Genomic DNA, 22,986 nt, shown 5'->3' on the forward strand with positions numbered 1-22,986 from the left:
TTCCTTTAAATGAAATAGAGGGGCTCATGTTATTTTCCATAACTGGTTTTACCCAAAAATTTCCATATTTATCTTTGTTCAATTTAACATCTTTGACATATTTTTCTATATCTTCCACCGAAGTAGAGATTGATTGAAATTTGTCTTTTGTGCTTTGAAACATTGTATTTATTAATGAATAAACTTGCGTTTAGTTTAAGTAAAAATTTACCACATAAATATGATAAGTTCTGAAGGATATTTAGAATTTCCAGACTCTCCATATGATAAATTAGAGAATTGTCCGGCTTGTGATAGAGTGGGGCTTAATGATGAGGATTCATATAAACAATGTTTATTCTGTGATTATATTCTAATTAATGATAATAAGAAATATAAAAAAACATATAACTCTTTTAAATTAGAACCAAAAATGAATTACTTTACAAGATTAATAAGAGAGATGAATGTTAAGCATTATGGTGATAATACACCATTTCTTACAAGGAAAGAGACTCTTTGTATTGAGGAAATGTATAAGGGTTTAATGATATTTATTATTCAAAATAATTTTAATGGAAATGTTAATACAAGATACTACATAAATAAAATAATGAATTATTTTGAAATTAAACCAGAACTCAGGATAAAATATAGAGTTTCTAAAATAGCTCAAAAAAAGTTGGATGACTTGTTTTCCAAATATATAAATGAATGATTTTTTACCCGTTTGGGAAAATAAGATAAAATTTAATAACCATAAAAACATTCCAAATTCATTGAGATGTCTAATAGTTGGTTCAAGCGGATGTGGGAAAACCTGTTTACTTTTAAAGATGCTCCTTGGTCCTAATTTTTTAGATTATGATAATTTAATAATTTTTACAAAGTCAAGTTTTCAACCCGAGTATCAACTACTCTCACAGGGTTTTAATGCAGGTCTTAAAAAGGAAGACATTATCGGTTTATTTAAACTTCAAAACAAACTGAATGATTATAATATTGAAGATATAATACAATTATTTTGTGATACACAGAAATCAAAATCGAAACCCATAACTTGTATTCTCAGTGATAATACGGATGATATACCTTCACCTCAAGATTTAGATAAATCAAAAAAGAACCTCGTCATCTTTGATGATTGTGTTAATGAGAGAAACCAAACAGTAATGGATAGCTACTATACAAGAGGGAGACATTCTTCTTGTAATTGTATATATCTTAGTCAATCATATTTTCAACTCCCTCGACGCTCAATAAGAAACAATGCCAATACTTTTATTTTATTTAAGTTAAATTCAATAGATGTAAATAATTTTTGGAGAGATAATTGCTCTACGTTATGTAGTAAAAAAGAATTTGAAAATTATATGAAACACACGATTGGAAAATATAAATATATTGTTGTGAAACAAGATGAGATACTAAATGATATTTTTCAATAAATAAATACAGAAAATGAATACTGAAGAAAGAGAAAGAAAGTTTAAGGAACATCAACAATTAGTTTCAAAAGTTGTTAAACAACAGGAAGAGATAAAGAAGAAACGGAGACAGAAACTAACTGGTGAAGAAGCCTTTGAAAGAAAACAAGAGAAATTCTTTAAACCACTTTTGAAAACTCAACACTCACCTACAGTTCCCACAGTAGAATTTACTCCGAAAAAACTTCAAATGCTCAAAGATTTTAGTCAGATAACAAAACAAGAACTTGGTGAATTAGAATATGATGACGAGGGATTATTTCGGAAACTTGAGGAGGTAAATCAACCCCCTAATTATGTTGTGGAAGCTCTTCAAAACAATGAATATTCGGCGGGTTCAAAAACCAGAGCAGGTCTCATTCCAACAGAAGAACCAGCAGTGTTTCATCTTGTGGAAGAAAAGGTATTGATATTTAATGATGAATTGATGTTCTTGAGTTCTACTCAACCAAATGTTAAATTAACTCCAAGATTAATGTTTCTTCTAACAAACCCCGGATTCAGCGGTTCAAAATATTTTGAGGAACCACTTGATATGGAAAGAGAGGAAGATAGGGTATATATTGAGTTGTTAAATGCACTTGATTATGGAGTTTCTGTTGCTGGTAAAAGTAAGAAGAATGAGAAGGAGAAACATATTATTGATGCTTTAAGTAAGCTTGGTTCGGGTGTTAGTTTTCTTCCAAATGACCCATCACAATTAGTTAATAGGCTATTATTGTTGTTAGGTAGTAAGAAGGCTGGAAACAACAATTGTTTTAATGAATCCTCAGCCATTTTAGATCAGTTGATGAATATGAAAATAATTAATAAATGTCAATACAAAGATATTTTATTAGATATTAAATAAGATGAGAAGCACAATTCTTAGTTTTAATTTCACAACGAGCGATTACACAGCTTCATTCCCTTACCCACTACAACTTGACCCCCTTACCTCATATGAGGCATCTTTATTGTCGATGGAAACTTATAATACCTTGTTTAATATCACAGAGAAAAACAACAAGTTTAGTTATAATCCAGGAAGTGGATATAAAACTATAACCGTTTCACCTGGAGCTTACGAGATTTCTCAAATATCTTCAGAAGTCTCTCGCCTTATGAAAGAAAAAGGTGATGAACCAAAAAATATTGTAATAGATATTCAAAAACACACTTCAAAATCAACTATTAAACTTAAAAATAATTATAAAGTTGATTTCACGATTGAAAATTCGTTTAGAGAGCTATTGGGTTTCTCTTCAAAAAAGATTGAAAATAACGGGACGTTTTACAGTGATAATGTTATCCAAATATCCTCCGGTATAAATTCAGTATTAATTCATTGTGATTTGATTGATGGTGCTTATAACGATGGAATAAGAACAAATACAATATTTTCATTCAGTGCATACTCAACCCCGATTGGTTATAAATTTAATATGGAACCAAAAAATCTTGTCTATTTACCTGTGTCAGGAAAAACCATATACAGAGTAAATTTTAGGATAACCGACCAAGATAATCGTATGATATCCTTTAATGATGAAATTATATCCATCAGAATTCACCTACGTGAAGTTTTTCAATAAATAAATAATGGTTATTGTGAGAAAACACGAGTTGGGAAAATATAAAATAATTACAGGGGAGGGCATGTTCCTTTCACCAGACTATACAAGGTATGTGGGTAGAGGATACTATAAACCTAAGAGACAACGAGGTGTAGGTCATCAATTTCGAAATAAAGGAGATGGGATAATTGATACTCTAATGGGTATTGGTTCAACCATCCTTAAACATAAAGACCTAATTGGTTCAACTGCTTCTGCCGTGGGCTCCGTTGCGGGTGCTATAAAGAGTATAAAAGATGCTCAAAAGGAGTCTCATAAATTACAAGCAATCAAAGAAATAAAAAAAGGTAAAACTCAACTATCTTCACAAGAACGACAAAAAATCATTAAAATACTTGGGTCAGGGTTTCAACAATTTTAATGCTATATAAATACAAGTATGGAAGCGATTGATAGTATCTATGATTTGGATGATACGATTATCATTTCAAACTCCACTAAAAAGGAAGACTATTTTAAGGTAAATGCTATAACAGGAACAGACTGGAATTCAAACGGAACAAAAAGTTTTGAAATAAATAATCAACAAACTTACTTGAATATAGCTGATAGTTTCTTGCTGTGTAAATTTAAATTCACTAAGGCTGCGAATAATACTAATGCTACACTCGTAAATGATTTCTTCTGGAAAATGTTTGACAGTGTCCGCCTGTATATTGGAACACAAGAGGTTGAAGCGGTTGATTATGTCTCTGCTACATCTGAAATGATGAAATTTACACTATATTCGTTTAGTGATAGAATGGGTAAGGGAGCTGTTGAAGGTTTTATTCCTGATATGTCAACGGGTACAAACGCAGACCCTGGTTATAGTCAAAGGAAGTCAATGTATAATGATGAAACAAAAGCAGTGAATAGTTTTACCGTAGCAGTACCTCTTAAAGGTATATTTGGATTTTGCGATTATGATAAAGTTTTGTATGGTCTTAAAATTAGATTTCAACTACAAAGGAATGATAATGTAAATAGGTTGCTTTTTGGGGATGAAAATGCTTTTGGAGACAACAATAAATTTGTTATTAATGATTTGTGTTGGTATATCAGTGAATATACTCCTAATCTTAAAACGGAAGAGATGTTAAATAGAAGACTTAACTCAAAGAAACCGCTAAATGTATCATACCTTAAAAGAAGATGTCAACACGTTAAACTGGAACACACTACCTACACTTGGAATTTAGGTGTTCTTCAAGGAAAGCCACGATACCTCTGGCTCATTTTTAAAAAACCAGATGGAGAGGACGGTACTAATAAGAATAATGCCCTGAGTGATAATGCAAAGGTGAAACAACTTCGGGTTTCTCTTGATGGCACATTTTATCCGCGAGATAGATTGGAAATTGATTGGGAAAAAAATGATTATGCGGAAGCCTACAAGTCCTACCAAAAGGTGTGTGAAAGTAATGGTAATAATGATCCTATTTTGGATATGGTTGCGTTTCAAAAACTTTATACAATCTACGCAATTGACCTGAGTTCTCAAAAGGAAACTATAAAGTCTAATCGAGTGGATACTTCTCTATACATTGAAAGAGGGGAGAGTGAAGAGGTTAATGCATATTGTTTGCTTTTGGAGGAAACAGAATTACAGATTAATACAGATAATGGTGTTATGATTAATATCACATAGGTTTTTTCTCATAAATAAATGGTTGGGGTATATGTTAATCAAATCAATCTTAATAAATTAACATCTTGTATTCAAAATCAAAAGCCTTGTATTATTAATGTTAATACAATTCAAAGAAAAGGAGCTGTAAGAATTGATGTTTTACTCACACACACACAAGTAAAAACACTAAATGATGTTGGATCACTTAAAATTAAAATGACGAAACCTATGTTAAAGAAATATTCAATAGACGAGTCAAGAGGAGGATTTCTCCCGTTTCTAATTCCTTTATTTGCTGGTTTAAGTGCGGCGGGAGCATTGACTGGTGGTATTTCAGCAGCGGTAAAAACTGCTAACGAAAGGAAGGCACAACTAAAAGCTCAAAAAGAATTGGAAAGACATAACAAGGAGTTGGAGAAACAAATTAGTGGAAGTGGTGTAATTGTAGATTTTGCTCAAAAACTTGAAAGTCTACCTGATAAAGCTAGATTGTTGGTTGGAGATATGCTTTCCTCTATCGCTCAAGCGGGTGTTAAACTAACTAAACGGGGTAATGGATTGTATCTTTCTCATAAATAAATGGATAAATGGTTTAAACAATTTGGAAAGAATACAACGTCAAATATAGAACTAGCTAAGTATTGTAAAACACTAAAAATTGATAATGTGGTTATTTGTATGAGAGATGAATTAACACATATAAATAAGAATACAAAGAATATTATTATGAATTTAGACACACAGAATGGTTCTCATTGGGTTTGTATTCATAATAGTCAGGATAAATATTATTTTGATAGTTATGGTATGCCACCACCTGTTGAAGTAATACAATTCTTACAGAATGGTGTTTATCAAACATTCCAAGTTCAAGAAATTAATTCTAAATGTTGTGGCCAATTATGTTTATATGTATTATTTCAACTCAACAATAATGAAAATTTTTATGATATCATTTTTTATCTAATATAAATGACCTATGTTGGAAAAGATGGTTCTATCTTTGGAAAATCCTCTCAGGATATTGATTTATCAAATTATTATACAAAGGCACAGGCTGAACGACAAAAATATAGTGTAAGTAAAAATATTAATATGAAGAATACTTATAAATTAATCAATTATCCAAACCCTACAGATGCGAATGACTTGATTAGATTCAGTGATTTATCACAATATATATCTTTAAAGAAAACAGCACGTTTTGTGAAACAAGTAAAATTTACAACCACAACACCTGGTTATACTGACCATACACCTTTCCTCATTGAATTTAACTACCTGCTTACAATTAAATTTTATAAAGAAGGACATTTAGTTAATATGCGAATTAATAAATGGGGGTATGATATGCCTGATTTAGGGTATAATTGGTCTTTTTCAATAAACATAGAAGACCTACATGATTTAAATCAGTCTCGTAAAGAAGAATATTATCCACTTGGTGAAGATAAGGATTTATGTGGAAGTACAATTAGTAAACAACAAATACGTGATTTTAAGAAAATAAAAATATATGATAGTATAGCGATGGTTCGCATGACAAAGAAGGAAGGTAATGAGATAAGGATAGAAAGCCGAGGAATACAAACCGATTTGGTAGTGGGAAGATGGGGTGGTATTACCTGTCATAATATTAATCTCACATATATTTCTGATACATAAATGGCAGGAAGAAGACTACAAGAGAATTATAATTTTTGTATTCAAGGATACCTACAAGAAAAGGGTGCTCGGTATTACATACCTTATGATTTGGAGCATATACATGGGAATTTTGTCATAAAAAACTGGCCTTATACTGATATTGTTAAACCCACAAATAGAGACTTGTTTAAAATATTAAATAAAAATGAACTTCTCAAAGTTATGAAATATAAAACTCTTTTAGAAATCGTCAACAAATCTTATTGGTATCCTATTATGAGAAAAATAATTATAGATACAAGAATATCTCAAAATCCAGATGAGTATATGTATAATATTCTTTGGGGTTCAAACTCAAGGGTAGCAAGGGATGAGGAAGGAGTTGAAGAAGAGAAGGAGGAAAGAGAGAAAAAGGAGAAGGAGGAAAGGGAGAGGGAGGAGAAGGAGGAGAGGGAGAAAAAGGAGGAGAAGGAGGAGAGGGAGAAAAAGGAGAAGGAGGAAAGGGAGAAAAGGGAGAAGGAGGAAAGGGAGAAAAGGGAGAAAAAGGAGAAGGAGGAGAGGGAGAAAATGGAGGAGGAGGAGAGGGAGCAAAGAGAGAGGGAGGAAAAATATAAAAAGATGGAAATCATTGAGATTCATAAAAGATTGAGTGTATTAAAGCAAATAAATCAATCTCAACGCACCGAAGAGGAAATTAAAGAATTAACAACTCTTACGAAGATAATGGTTTCAAAAATAAGAACGTCAATGTCTTCAATTTCAGAGATTTAAACGAGAAAGTGGTGAAGAAGAAGAAGAAGAAGAAGGAAAAGATTATGTGATTGATGATGTTGGTGTCATTGACTTTAGTTAGTTTTTATTTGTAAATAAATGGAGGAGAGAGTGAAGGCATTCCTTAGGATTCTTTATGTTTTAAAAATAAAGATTGAAATGTATATGTTGAAAACCAAAAAGGTTTTGATACTCTGTCGGAATTTTTCTGATAAATAAATATGAGTTATTGTCTCAAATGTAAAAAGAAAACTAAATCTAAAAATATCTCTTATGTTAAAGCTAAAAATAATAGAGTTTATCAAAAAGGAATATGTCAAGTATGTGGCTCTAAAAAGTGCCAATTCATCTCTCCTAAAAGAGGAGGAGACATACAAAAGTTTCTGTCAGGAAGTAAATTTACAACAACTGGAATTCCAGGGGAATTACACCTTCCAGGGTATTCTTTCTGTGGTCCAGGAACAAACTTGGATAAAAGATTAGATGAGGCTGACAATCCTAAACCTTGGTCTAAACCTACAAATAGGGTTGACGAAGTGTGTATGAAGCATGATATTGCTTATGGGAAAACCACTACGTTGACTGAAAAACATAAAGCCGACAGCGAAATGTTGTATAATTTGTCTTTGATACAAAATCCAACGTTGAGAGAGAAAGTTGATAGGTTTATTGTGAGAAATTTGATAAATGCTAAATTGAAACTTGGTCTTGGTTATTCCTCAAAAAACTATTAGGCTCTAATGATGCCATCAAGACTGAGGAGCTTTTGGCTGAAGAATTACACAAACCTATAATCACAAAGTTTAAAAGAAGGAAGGTTTATTCTAAATACACTGACCACATATGGTCCGCTGATTTAATTGAATTGAATAATGACAGGGGATACAGGTATGCTTTAACCGTTATTGATTTGAGGAGTAGATTTGCCTGGGTTGTCCCTTTAAAAAATAAAAGGGGTGATACTTTAATGTTAGCCTTTAAGCTAATATTTGATCGGGATAAAAGGAAACCAAAGAAGTTATGGACTGATGAGGGAACAGAGTTCTATAACAAAATATTCATGAAATTTCTTAAGGGGAAGGGTATTAAATTATACAGCACCTTTAATGAAGGAAAGGCAGTTGTTATTGAGCGTTTTAATCGTACTTTAAAAGAGAAATTATATAAAAAATTCACACAACTCGGTTCTCAAAAATGGGTGTATTTAATTCAGGATATTGTAGATAATTACAATAATACAGTTCATTCATCAACACAATCAAAACCATCAGAAACATTTACAAAATTAGAATATGAAAAGGAGATTAATTTGAGAAAGCCCAAGTTTAAAGTTGGTGATATTGTAAGGATATACAAATGGAAAAGCCATTTTGAGAAAGGTTATACACAAAAATGGACTAATGAATTATTTATAATCGTTGATGTAATGGCTACAAACCCTTGGACTTACAAATTAAATGATATAAATCGAGAAGAAATCTTGGGTTCATTTTACTCGCAAGAATTACAAAAAACAAAGCTAATAATTCATTAAACAACATTTCTATTCACCCCACCCATATTAGCTAATTTAATTCGTGGTAATAATAAAAAAAAATTAAATAAATAAAAAATCATAAGCCACGCCCACACCGACCCCGCCCACACAGACCCCGCCCACACAGACCCCGCCCACACAGACCCCGCCCACACAGACCCCGCCCACACAGACCACACCCATCATCCCCCACCCTCCGTGCACCCCCACCCTTGACCCTTCACCCCCCTCATCCCACCCCCACCTTCCCCACACACACAAGGGGAGGGGAGGGGTGGGATGAGGGGGGTGAAGGGTCTTTGGCAGGGGTGCACCTCCCCGTTCCCTCCTTTATTCTCTTTTTGTAATTAAGAATTAAATAATTGTAAACAAAACAAATATATATAAATATTGAAAACATTAAAATCTTTATATTATTAAAACATTTTTCTTGAGGTATACATTCAACTTCTCCCCAGCATAAGTCATCAATTTCTTCCCAACATAAGACAAAGGTAGTTTCAACAGCAGCAGATATCTTCAGGTTTGGAATCTCTTTCTGTCAAAGGCAAGAGGACAAGAGGGGAGAGAAAATATTACACACACACACACACACACATACACACATACACACATACACACACACACACACACACATACACACACACACACACACACACACACACACAAGGATATGAGGATATTGGGATACATACCTCTAAAAAATCGAGCTTTGTGTCCAAGTGGTCGAGTTGAAAATTTAGGGTACCACATGTTGACGGGAAATAACCACTCTTTGGAAAATCAAAATCGTCCCACTCCAAGCTTTGGTCTTCAAGGCTGCAAACAAAATAAGGAGAAATTACTATGTTGAAGTAAGCTTGACAAAACATCACACACACGCACACACACATACACACACATACACACACATACACATTCACACATACACATACACACACACATTCACAGATACATACACACACACACATACACACACGAACGCACACACAAACACATACACACATTCACAGATACATACACACACACACATACACACACACACACACACACACACACACACACACACATTCATAGATACATACACACAAGAACACACACATACACATACACACACACATTCACAGATACATACACACACACATACACACACGAACACACACAAACACATACACACACGAACACACACACACACACACACACACACTAAGGCAGCGTCGTTTAACACAAATGTATTAATATTTAGTATCTTACCTTGCATATGAATCTTCCAAGAATGGTGAAACAGGCAAGTTGTTCAAGTTCATTTCGTTTTGCAACTCTTGAGATTCTGCAGTATTTTCATTCCAACCAGTTTGAAGTTCTGCCAGGATATTCGCATTGCTGTAAAGATAAAGGAATATTAAGTCATTTGTTGTATAATTAATCCCATACAAAGCTTTAAACACTTTAATTTTAAATGAAACTTACCTTGGTGAGTATTCTTCTTCTTTATCAGAGTAAAGGATGGAGTAGTAAGACATGTCGATCCCCAATGATCAAAATTGAATTGAACACGTTCTTTTATAATGAACAAAATGTATTTTCTTGAAATGACGACATGCAGTCATTTCGGGGAAGCCCTGAGCGTGTGTGAATAACAGGAAATAAGACAATGAAATCTTTCTGGGAAGTTATCCAAGTCATTGAAACAACGTCATTTCTCAAAAGCGAAGAATTAATAAAAAAAGGTTTGAGTATGGTGATGGAAGTTGGAGGAGAATTAAATTATTTCCCACGCATAAACAAATATTTGTAGGGTCGTTGTTTGAGTGGGCCATATTCACCAGATGATATTAAGAGTAAAAGGTTAAAAGGTCCATAAGGTCAGAAGGATCACAGGTTCACACAGCATTGTTTAAGTGGTCTAATGAATAAGGATAACATGTCAAAAGGTTAGAAGGTTCGTAAAGAACAGGGTGAGAGAAATATAGGTGTTTAGGGGCAATGAGGGAGGGAAAGAATTAATATGGAAGTGAATGGGTCAAAGATTAATCTGCCAGATGATATGTAGAAGAAGGATGATAGGTCTATAAGAGAAAACAAATATTTGTAGTGTTTGAGTGGTCTAATGAACAACATTAAGGATAGGTACTACAGACAAAAGGTTCATAAAGATGAGGGTGGGAGAAATAGAGGTGTTTATGATTTTTGAAAAAGACAAGGGGGTAAATGACATTAGATAGGGATTTCCCATGTTAAACGGAGGTGTCCCAGAAGCAACATTATTACACTACTATAAGGTGCTGAGATTATCTGATGAAGTAAAACATCAGGAAGGTGAAGGATAAGGTGCTGAGATGATGAAGTAAAACATCAGGAAGGTGAAGGATAAGGTGCTGAGATTATCTGATGAAGTAAAACATCAGGAAGGTGAAGCATAAGGTGCTGAGATTATCTGATGAAGTAAAACATCAGGAAGGTGAAGGATAAGGTGCTGAGATGATGAAGTAAAAGATCAGGAAGGTGAAGGATAAGGTGCTGAGATTATATAATAAAGTAAAAGAGCAGGAAGGTGAAGGATAAGGTGCTGAGATTATCTGATGAAGTAAAACATCAGGAAGGTGAAGGATAAGGTGCTGAGATGATGAAGTAAAAGATCAGGAAGGTGAAGGATAAGTTGCTGAGATTATATAATGAAGTAAAACATCAGGAAGGTGAAGGATAAGGTGCTGAGATTATCTGATGAAGTAAAACATCAGGAAGGTGAAGGATAAGGTGCTGAGATTATATGATGAAGTAAAACATCAGGAAGGTGAAGGATAAGGTGTTGAGATTATATAATGAAGTAAAACATCAGGAAGGTGAAGGATAAGGTGCTGAGATTATATGATGAAGTAAAACATCAGGAAGGTGAAGGATAAGGTGTTGAGATTATATGATGAAGTAAAACATCAGGAAGGTGAAGGATAAGGTGCTGAGATTATATGATGAAGTAAAACATCAGGAAGGTGAAGGATAAGGTGCTGAGATTATATGATGAAGTAAAACATCAGGAAGGTGAAGGATAAGGTGCTGAGATTATATGATGAAGTAAAACATCAGGAAGGTGAAGGATAAGGTGCTGAGATTATATGATGAAGTAAAACATCAGGAAGGTGAAGGATAAGGTGCTGAGATTATATGATGAAGTAAAACATCAGGAAGGTGAAGGATAAGGTGCTGAGATTATATGATGAAGTAAAACATCAGGAAGGTGAAGGATAAGGTGCTGAGATTATATGATGAAGTAAAACATCAGGAAGGTGAAGGATAAGGTGCTGAGATTATATGATGAAGTAAAACATCAGGAAGGTGAAGGATAAGGTGCTGAGATTATCTGATGAAGTAAAACATCAGGAACGTGAAGGATCTACCAAGGAGATGTTCACAGCAAGTCGAGAGTGGTTCGATTAGATTTAAGCAATTTGGACAACATTCCCATAACTGGCGAAGCTGTGAGTGCGGATGGGCAGGCAGCACCTGAATTTCTGTCTAGGTTTATGGTCATTGTGGAAGTGTAACCTTCTCAGTTTGTTTTTAATGTGGATGAAGCGGGACTTTTTGGAAGAGGATGCCGTCCGATGTGTTAATTTCCAAAGAAGTGCGGCATTCCTTTGGGTTTCAAGGTAGCAAAAGCCCACCTGACACTCCTCCTGGACAACAATACTGCAGGAGACTTGAAATAAAAGCCTCTTCTTGTGTGGCTGCGCGTCTCTGAAGTGAGGGCATTTGATGGGTAAAACTCCAGCTCCAAGACACATCATTGGTAAATCTTCCGTAAAATGTACCAAATTTATATATTTTTCAGCCGCGTCGCAGACGCTGCTCATAGAGTGCCCTCTGCTGTTGTTGTTGTTGTTCTTCTTCTTCTTCTTCTTCTTCTTGTTCTTGCAGAGAAGACAAAACCTCAAAGCTCCACCCATTCTGGGAACCATAGCTCCGCCCATTCTGGGAGAGGCTTCATATAAACAAATATCCACCATTTTATTAACTCGCATAGCTTTGAGGCCTGTTTTGTAGGCCCGTGGTGTCTTCCTCTCTCACACAGTTTTATTTCATATCAAATTCGATATATCATTTCATTTTTCACAGTCGCTAACATAGTTTTAGACTCGGTTGAAAAAAAACGGGAAGAAAATCCGATGAAAGTTGCCCTTTATAGAACGAAATGAATTCTCAAAGGCCTGTAACTTCAAGTCCATTGAGATTTTTTTTTTTAAATCGCGGCATGGTCAGTCATACACCGCCCGAAATAAGAGACGGGAAAATGCCGAGATATATATATTTTGTTTAAATCGCGGCATGGTCAGTCATACACCGCCCAAAATAACAGACAGGAAAATGCCGAGATATATATATTTTGTTTAAATCGCGGCATGGTCAGTCATACACCGCCCAAAATAACAGACGGGAAAATGCCGAGATATATTAAAAATTCGTCCATTTGATGACAATCATCACGATGAAATATTTAATTTATACGTCGTCACTATAATGTGGAGAGAGGAGCATAGCTTCGTTCACGTGTCGCCACACACGGGAAATTGCCGAGATATATATTTTTTAAATCGCGGCATGGTCAGTCATACACCGCCTGAAATAACAGACGGGAAAATGCCGAGATATATTAAAAATTCGTCGCCACACACGGGAAATTGCCGAGATATATTTTCACTTTGCACAAAAATAACATCAAGTAATCGAATCAATAGGAATGTCCTGTGCCTATAACATCGACGTTATAGGCACAGCTGCATCTAGGCATTGTGTAACATCGACGCGACTTTTGTTTTAATTAAAACTTTTTGTACTTGTTATTACTAATATTATTAATATTTATTTGTTTGTCTTCATTAATATTTTCAGGTTATGACAGTCAATGTACTGTATATCATTCTTATGTACCTGGAGGTAGTGCATCTACTACGGAATTAGCTCATCCACTCCAAGTATCCTCATTAACACAACGCATTATCAACCCCGTTCTGCGCGAACCTACCATGAACATATCCTTCGCGCAAACCGGGGTATTACTCTTTGGAGAAATTACATTTAAAATCCCTTTATCCTTACCTGCATAAAATGTTCTGAATGATCCAACATGAATCCCACACTCTTCCAGTGGTGAATTTTAATCAATGGCTTATTAATGTACCGGGAATTTGCCTGAACGCACCGACCACAGACACCATTAAAGTTACACAAATGCGAAGTTTGTTCATTAAATATCAAATGTTGAAGGAAAGAATGAATAATTGCATATTCGTTTCATTTATACCTTCTGCTGTTATTTCACTTTAATTTTCACAATGAAAGGGAATTTGTGAAGAATTTTCAACAGTACAGCGATCTGTTTGTTTATTTCAATGTTTTTTTTGTTTGTGAACACATCGTGACACATTTCCTGCTCACATGTTTTCGAAGCGATGACGCGTTTTAAAATGTTCTAACTGTGGCTTCTTTATTCCACCCCCAGATTCCCCCAGCCCCAGCATTGATAACTCCAAAAAGCGTTTCACCTTCCCTAACATGAATAATGCAAAGGGTACGTTTTCTGCACGCACCAGTCGCACCACACTGATGGACGTTTGGGTGCATGTGGATTGGATTTTATCGTTACGGCCAAACAATAGCATTCTCATACAGATGTTGAGGTTCATGGAAGAGTACAACAGAGGGAAAAGGGATTTGGGAGCCATATTTCTCATGACTGGGATAGTGGGATATGCATATGATGTAGAGATGTAGACTGCATTTGAAGGTCTTGAGGACGCAAGATAAGGTTCATGCATGAAATGAAGATGCATAGAAGAGCAAGCGAGCAGATACAACATGCAGCGAAAACAATATCTTTCTTTCGACTGACAAAATAATGGTCTTGGGTGAGTTACACTTAAAAGAAGTACGATGGACATGGACCAACAACTACCCTTAAAAGAGGTACGATGGACATGGACCAACAACTACCCTTAAAAGAAGTACGATGGACATGGACCAACAACTACCCTTAAAAGAAGTACGATGGACATGGACCAACAACAACCCTTAAAAGAAGTACGATGGACATGGACCAACAACTACCCTTAAAAGAAGTACGATGGACATGGACCAACAACTACCCTTAAAAGAAGGCAAACATGTTGGCAGCATTGAGTGGATTCGACATAAAGCTTCCTGTATCAATGGATACACGATTAACTGGATATCTGTGATCACCAATGGTAAGCCTACACATGGTGATGGCCCACGCTTTACCCTTGGCCCACGAACCAATGATGGCCATATTTTGTCCGGACTACCATTTGACCTTGACCTTCACCATTTAGGGATAGAATGTACTGTAAATTAAGAAAATGTGTTCCCATGTACAGTCTATCCATAAGTCGGAGGAAAATTATTAGCCCCTGTTGGATTTAGTCCAAAACGGGGGTTTATGGATTGGAACTCGTCCCTCCGTCTGTCCATGCATCCGCAATCATATCTTGGAGATGTATTGACCGATTTTGTTCATACTTGGCACAAAGACAACACGTGATGGTATACATATGCACATCATTTTTTTTCGCGATGCGATTAAAGATGGCCGGCTGTCGGCCATTTTGTTACTTAATTACTTAAACATGTCCTAAACAATTTCTCGGACATGCATGATCCGATTTTGTTCAAACTTGGCAAAAGCACAGTAGATGACGGCATATACGTGCGCTTCACTTTATTTTGCAATCTGATCTAAGATGGCCAACTGGTAGACTGGCGGCCATTTTAGTTGTAAAAAAAAAAAAATCCCAGTATTTGAACACGTCCACAAACCATTTATCAGATTGCATTTAGAGGTATTGGTCAAACCTGGCACACATATAAGGAATGATGACGTACTTATGCACCTCTTTTTGTTTTGAAATCAGATCCAAGATGGCTGAATGGTGGCCATTTTGTTACTGAAACATGTCCCCAACCATTTATCGGACATGCATGGTCCAACTTTGCTTAAACTTGGTGCAAAGACAATACATGAGTATACATATGCAGAAGATTTTGTTTTGTAATCCGACCAAAGCTGGATGGTTCTTGGAGAGGAATGTTTAGAAAGTAGATGGGAGGGTTGTCCAGTTGGTCTTAACTCCATACAGCAAAATTACGAAAACCACAAGGGCTATGACATTTTATGTGTTTTTTTTCTTGTTCAAGTTGTGATCAAAAAGGTATTTTTTGTTAATTAAATCACAATACGAAAAAAGTTGGTCAAGGACACAAAATAAATATCAGTTGCACAATTTCAGTGCAGGTACACTATTATGACGCAAGAACATATTGGAAGGCCAAGCGGTCTTTGAGAGTTCGAATTGGGAAATTGAATGATGAAAAGAAACCCATTATTTTTTCAGACCACTATTTAACCTGGAGGGGTATGAAGTAAAGTATGGGTAAATGTGACTTGCTCTACGGTACATAGCGGGGCAATTTTGTTCTGATCGGAAAAACCTTAGTCAAGTTGGGGGTGAAAACAACAATACAACAACAGGCATTGTAAGGCCATTTTCCCTACTAGAGCGGGGGTTAGCCTTGCGGTCCCCATGACAATCTTCTCCATTTTGCCCTATTTTCTGCATCTCTCCTTGTTAACCCCCTTGCCCGCATTTCTTCTTCCACCATCTTTAGCCAAGTCTTTCTCGGTCATCCCCGTCCTCTACTTCCTTCTACATTCATTTCCATCATTCTTCTCAACCAGTCACTTTCATCCTTCCTCAACACATGACCAAACCATCTCAACCTGTTCCTCTTCACAGCATCCATCACAGGCTCTATTCCCATCATCTTTTGCAATTCATCATTTGTCTTCCTCTCTCTCAAAGATACTCTGCACATCCACCGAACCATTCGCATTTCCACCCTTTCCAGCCTTCGTTGCTGCTCTACATTCATGACCCATGTCTCGCTCCCATAAATCATAACACTTCTCACACATGCAGCATACACCTTTCCCTTCAGCTTCAACGACACTCCCCTCCTCGTCAGCACGCCACTCAGTTCCCGAAACTTCTTCCATGCACATCTCACTCTAGAAACCGTTGCTGAGTCTGATCCACCTTCTGAAATGTTAAATGAAAATGTGAAATGTGAAAAATGTTAAAATATCTATAATTAGGTTGTGACCTTAAAAATGACGTCACAGGCAAAAATTACGTCAATCCCGCATACTTTCTATTCTCATTAATTTATTGATGCAATTCCATTTTGAAAGTCCCAGCCAGCTCCGAGATACAGTTTGGAAATGTTACAAATTGGGAAGAAAATTCTTCAAATGGTGGTTTAGTATTACTATGGGTCTAAGAAACTCGATGGTATATTTAAAAATTGGCTTACACAGTCGAGGTGACTAGTTGTGCTTGAAAAGATAAAGAGGATGGCGACTTGTCCTGTGCTCAGACTGTCCTTTGATTAATGTCCCATAATGCTGTGTTGATATCTGATCAGACCTCCCAGCAGTCCAATCGGGATCCAGCAGACGCTTCTCTGCTACACCTGCTCTTGGTGGCTCTTCCAAGCATCAGAACAAAGGTAGGAACAGACAATGGTAATAATACCGCTGGAGATGAACTCCCATGATGCCGTGCGAAGGCATATTGTGCATGCGCGGCAGGTCCATGATGTGCTGGTGTTTTGTTTCATTAATGTATTTTTCGTGGCTGTTTCAACATGTGCCTGTTTCAACATGTGCCTGTTTCAACATGTGCCTGTTTCAACATGTGCGTACGGTTTTACCAGCGGATTTGGTTACACCGAAGGACGAGTTTGTGGCTCAGAATACTCACAGTGGTTTATAAAAGTGATGGGGTTAATAAATAATGGGAATATGGGGACACGGAAGGGCAAATGCAATCAAAGACACCGAGATGATTGTACGGCTTGACTGGAGTTGACACGCTTTACTGGAAGGTAATGGTTCAGAGTGATCCTTCGCTAATTTATCAGAGCAGACTCAATCGGGAACGCAATAAGAACAGGAGAACTGACAGGAGAGTGTGTGTAGGTGTGTGGATGTGTTCTTCTCTATTGAAGTTTCGGGATGAGTGGTGCAGGCCAGTCTTGCAGCTTGTCAAGGCTCTCTGAAGCAGGCTGTCCATTGCTGCATGGTGCTGGTAGGGCTTCCCTGGCTTTGTTGTACACGGCTCTCCCCATCGCTATCCCAGGCTGTATGTTCAATGCCAATGACTGTCTCAATGCTGTTCCAGGCTGACTGTCACAGGTTGTGTCCGTGGCATGAGCGCCGTCTCTGGCTGACTGTCCTGGGCTGAGTGCCCTCTGTGCGCTCACTCTCTGGAGTCCTGGGCTGTCTGCTCACAGACGCGATTGTCGCTGCCTCTTTATAGTTAGCGCTGCCTCTTTATAGTTAGCGCTGCCTCTTTATAGTTAGCACTGCCTCTTTATAGTTAGCGCTGCCTCTTTATAGTTAGCGCTGCCTCTTTATAGTTAGCGCTGCCTCTTTATAGTTAGCGCTGCCTCTTTATAGTTAGCGCTGCCTCTTTATAGTTAGCGCTGCCTCTTTATAGTTAGCACTGCCTCTTTATAGTTAGCACTGTCCCTCTTTATAGTTAGCACTGCCTCTTTATGGTTAGTGCTGCCTCTTTATAGTTAGCACTGCCTCTTTATAGTTAGCGCTGCCCCATTATAGTTAGTGCTGCCCCTCTTTATAGTTAGCGCTGCCCCATTATAGTTAGCGCTGCCCCTCTTTATAGTTAGCGCTGCTCCTCTTTATAGTTAGCGCTGCCTCTTTATAGTTAGCGCTCCCTCTTTATAGTTAGCACTGCCTCTTTATAGTTAGCGCTGCCTCTTTATAGTTAGCACTGCCTCTTTATAGTTAGCGCTGCCCCTCTTTATTGTTAGCGCTGCCTCTTTATAGTTAGCACTGCCTCTTTATAGTTAGCGCTGCCTCTTTATAGTTAGCGCTGCCCCTCTTTATAGTTAGCGCTGCCCCTCTTTATAGTTAGCGCTGCGCCTCTTTATAGTTAGCGCTGCCTCTTTATAGTTAGCGCTGCCTCTTTATAGTTAGCGCTCCCTCTTTATAGTTAGCGCTGCCTCTTTATAGTTAGCGCTGCCTCTTTATAGTTAGCGCTGCCTCTTTATAGTTAGCGCTGCCCCTCTTTATATATAGCACTGCCTCTTTATAGTTAGCGCTCCCTCTTTATAGTTAGCGCTCCCTCTTTATAGTTAGCGCTGCCTCTTTATAGTTAGCGCTGCCTCTTTATAGTTAGTACTGCCTCTTTATAGTTAGCGCTGCCCCTCTTTATAGTTAGCGCTGCCTCTTTATAGTTAGCGCTGCCCCTCTTTATATATAGCGCTGCCCCTCTTTATAGTTAGCGCTCCCTCTTTATAGTTAGCGCTCCCTCTTTATAGTTAGCGCTCCCTCTTTATCGTTAGCGCTGCCTCTTTATAGTTAGCGCTGCCTCTTTATAGTTAGCACTGCCTCTTTATAGATAGTGCTGCCTCTTTATAGATAGTGCTGCCTCTTTATAGATAGCGCTCCCTCTTTATAGTTAGCGCTGCCTCTTTATAGATAGTGCTCCCTCTTTATAGTTAGCGCTGCCTCTTTATTGTTAGCGCTGCCTCTTTATAGTTAGCGCTGCCTCTTTATAGTTAGCGCTGCCTCTTTATAGTTAGCGCTGCCTCTTTATAGTTAGCGCTGCCTCTTTATAGATAGTGCTGCCTCTTTATAGATAGCGCTGCCTCTTTATAGATAGCGCTGCCTCTTTATAGATAGCGCTCCCTCTTTATAGTTAGCGCTGCCTCTTTATAGTTAGCGCTCCCTCTTTATAGTTAGCGCTCCCTCTTTATAGTTAGCGCTGCCTCTTTATAGTTAGCGCTGCCTCTTTATAGTTAGTACTGCCTCTTTATAGTTAGCGCTGCCCCTCTTTATAGTTAGCGCTGCCCCTCTTTATAGTTAGGGCTGCCTCTTTATAGTTAGCGCTGCCCCTCTTTATATATAGCGCTGCCCCTCTTTATACTTATAGTTAGCGCTCCCTCTTTATAGTTAGCGCTCCCTCTTTATCGTTAGCGCTGCCTCTTTATAGTTAGCGCTGCCTCTTTATAGTTAGCACTGCCTCTTTATAGATAGTGCTGCCTCTTTATAGATAGTGCTGCCTCTTTATAGATAGCACTCCCTCTTTACAGTTAGCGCTGCCTCTTTATAGCTAGCGCTCCCTCTTTATAGTTAGCGCTGCCTCTTTATTGTTAGCGCTGCCTCTTTATAGTTAGCGCTGCCTCTTTATAGTTAGCACTGCCTCTTTATAGTTAGCGCTCCCTCTTTATAGTTAGCGCTGCCCCTCTTTATATATAGCGCTGCTCCTCTTTATACTTATAGTTAGCGCTCCCTCTTTATAGTTAGCGCTCCCTCTTTATCGTTAGCGCTGCCTCTTTATAGTTAGCGCTGCCTCTTTATAGTTAGCACTGCCTCTTTATAGATAGTGCTGCCTCTTTATAGATAGTGCTGCCTCTTTATAGATAGCACTCCCTCTTTATAGTTAGCACTGCCTCTTTATAGCTAGCGCTCCCTCTTTATAGTTAGCGCTGCCTCTTTATTGTTAGCGCTGCCTCTTTATAGTTAGCGCTGCCTCTTTATAGTTAGCACTGCCTCTTTATAGTTAGCGCTGCCTCATTATAGTTAGCGCTGCCTCTTTATAGATAGTGCTGCCTCTTTATAGATAGCGCTCCCTCTTTATAGATAGCGCTCCCTCTTTATAGTTAGTGCTGCCCCTTTATAGTTAGCGCTTCCTCTTTATAGATAGCGCTGCCTCTTTATAGTTAGCGCTGCCCCTCTTTATAGTTAGCGCTGCCCCTCTTTATAGTTAGCGCTGCCTCTTTATAGTTAGCGCTTCCTCTTTATAGTTAGCGCTGCCTCTTTATAGTTAGCGCTGCCTCTTTATAGTTAGCGCTGCTCCTCTTTATATATAGCACTGCCTCTTTATCGTTAGCGCTGCCTCTTTATAGATAACGCTGCCTCTTTATAGTTAGCGCTGCCTCTTTATAGTTAGCGCTGCCTCTTTATAGTTAGCGCTGCCTCTTTATAGTTAGCGCTCCCTCTTTATAGTTAGCGCTGCCCCTCTTTATAGTTAGCGCTGCCTCTTTATAGTTAGCGCTGCCTCTTTATAGTTATCGCTGCCCCTCTTTATATATAGCACTGCCTCTTTATCGTTAGCGCTGCCTCTTTATAGTTAGCGCTGCCCCTCTTTATAGTTAGCGCTTCCTCTTTATAGTTAGCGCTGCCCCTCTTTATAGTTAGCGCTGCCCCTCTTTATAGTTAGCGCTGCCCCTCTTTATAGTTAGCGCTTCCTCTTTATAGATAGCGCTGCCTCTTTATAGTTAGCGCTGCCTCTTTATAGTTCGCCCTGCCCCTCTTTATAGTTAGCGCTGCCTCTTTATAGTTAGCGCTGCCTCTTTATAGTTAGCGCTGCCCCTCTTTATAGTTAGCGCTGCCCCTCTTTATAGTTAGCGCTGCCCCTCTTTATAGTTAGCGCTGCCCCTCTTTATAGTTAGCGCTTCCTCTTTATAGTTAGCGCTGCCCCTCTTTATAGTTAGCGCTGCCCCTCTTTATAGTTAGCGCTGCCCCTCTTTATAGTTAGCGCTTCCTCTTTATAGATAGCGCTGCCTCTTTATAGTTAGCGCTGCCCCTCTTTATAGTTAGCGCTTCCTCTTTATAGATAGCGCTGCCCCTCTTTATAGTTAGCGCTGCCCCTCTTTATAGTTAGCGCTGCCTCTTTATAGTTAGCGCTCCCTCTTTATAGTTAGCGCTGCCTCTTTATAGTTAGCGCTGCCTCTTTATAGTTAGCGCTGCCTCTTTATAGTTAGCGCTCCCTCTTTATAGTTAGCGCTGCCTCTTTATAGTTAGCGCTGCCTCTTTATAGTTAGCGCTGCCTCTTTATAGTTAGCGCTGCCCCTCTTTATAGATAGCGTTGCCTCTTTATCGTTAGCGCTGCCTCTTTATATTATAGTTAGCGCTGCCTCTTTATAGTTAGCGCTGCCCCTCTTTATAGATAGCGTTGCCTCTTTATAGTTAGCGCTTCCTCTTTATAGATAGCGCTGCCTCTTTATAGTTAGCACTGCCCCTCTTTATAGTTAGCGCTGCCCCTCTTTATAGTTAGCGCTGCCTCTTTATAGTTAGCGCTTCCTCTTTATAGTTAGCGCTGCCTCTTTATAGTTAGCGCTGCCTCTTTATAGTTAGCGCTGCCTCTTTATAGTTAGCGCTGCCTCTTTATAGTTAGCGCTGCCTCTTTATAGATAGCGTTGCCTCTTTATAGTTAGCGCTCCCTCTTTATAGTTAGCGCTGCCTCTTTATAGTTAGCGCTGCCTCTTTATAGTTAGCGCTGCCTCTTTATAGATAGCGTTGCCTCTTTATAGTTAGCGCTCCCTCTTTATAGTTAGCGCTGCCTCTTTATAGTTAGCGCTGCCTCTTTATAGTTAGCGCTGCCTCTTTATAGTTAGCGCTGCCTCTTTATAGTTAGCGCTGCCTCTTTATAGATAGCGTTGCCTCTTTATAGTTAGCGCTGCCTCTTTATAGTTAGCGCTGCCTCTTTATAGTTAGCGCTGCCTCTTTATAGATAGCGCTGCCTCTTTATAGTTAGCGCTGCCTCTTTATAGTTAGCGCTGCCTCTTTATAGTTAGCGCTGCCCCTCTTTATAGTTAGCGCTGCCTCTTTATAGTTAGCGCTGCCTCTTTATAGTTAGCGCTGCCTCTTTATAGATAGCGCTGCCTCTTTATAGTTAGCGCTGCCTCTTTATAGTTAGCGCTGCCCCTCTTTATAGTTAGCGCTGCCTCTTTATAGTTCGCGCTGCCTCTTTATAGATAGCGTTGCCCCTCTTTATAGTTAGCGCTGCCCCTCTTTATAGTTAGCGCTGCCTCTTTATAGTTAGCGCTGCCTCTTTATAGATAGCGCTGCCTCTTTATAGTTAGCGCTGCCTCTTTATAGTTAGCGCTGCCCCTCTTTATAGTTAGCGCTGCCTCTTTATAGTTAGCGCTGCCTCTTTATAGATAGCGTTGCCCCTCTTTATAGATAGCGTTGCCCCTCTTTATAGTTAGCGCTGCTCCTCTTTATAGTTAGCGCTGCCTCTTTATAGTTAGCGCTGCCTCTTTATAGATAGCGTTGCCTCTTTATCGTTAGCGCTGCCTCTTTATAGTTAGCGCTGCCTCTTTATAGTTAGCGCTGCTCCTCTTTATAGTTAGCGCTGCTCCTCTTTATAGTTAGCGCTGCCTCTTTATAGTTAGCGCTGCCTCTTTATAGTTAGCGCTCCCTCTTTATAGTTAGCGCTGCTCCTCTTTATAGTT

The 22,986-nt window shown here is 38.1% G+C and overlaps 2 protein-coding genes across 6 annotated transcripts in view; one reads left to right on the forward strand and one right to left on the reverse strand.

The window, feature by feature from the left end:
• The window catches only part of LOC137438472 (uncharacterized), a 39,893-nt gene extending 29,582 nt beyond the window's left edge, over positions 1-10,311 (reverse strand). Inside the window, exons 1-4 of the mRNA XM_078767709.1 lie at positions 10,120-10,311; positions 9,904-10,032; positions 9,345-9,468; positions 9,091-9,187 (exon numbers count right to left, since the gene is read on the reverse strand). Of these exons, the coding sequence (XP_078623835.1) occupies positions 9,091-9,187; positions 9,345-9,468; positions 9,904-10,032; positions 10,120-10,172 (403 nt within the window). The 5' untranslated portion in view covers positions 10,173-10,311. The remainder of the gene's footprint in view (positions 1-9,090; positions 9,188-9,344; positions 9,469-9,903; positions 10,033-10,119) is intronic.
• LOC137438969 (guanine nucleotide exchange factor DBS) overlaps positions 1-22,986 on the forward strand; it is a 161,978-nt gene that overhangs the window by 128,865 nt on the left and 10,127 nt on the right. For all 5 annotated transcript variants that reach the window (XM_078767573.1, XM_068134488.2, XM_078767574.1 and 2 more), the window contains 2 exons: positions 14,147-14,215; positions 17,146-17,229. In XM_078767573.1, coding sequence (XP_078623699.1) covers positions 14,147-14,215; positions 17,146-17,229 — 153 coding nt within the window. The remainder of the gene's footprint in view (positions 1-14,146; positions 14,216-17,145; positions 17,230-22,986) is intronic.

This window comes from Myxine glutinosa, chromosome 13 (genome assembly GCF_964187855.1).
Source record: "Myxine glutinosa chromosome 13, kmMyxGlut1.1, whole genome shotgun sequence".
Classification (NCBI taxonomy): Eukaryota; Metazoa; Chordata; class Myxini; order Myxiniformes; family Myxinidae; genus Myxine; species Myxine glutinosa.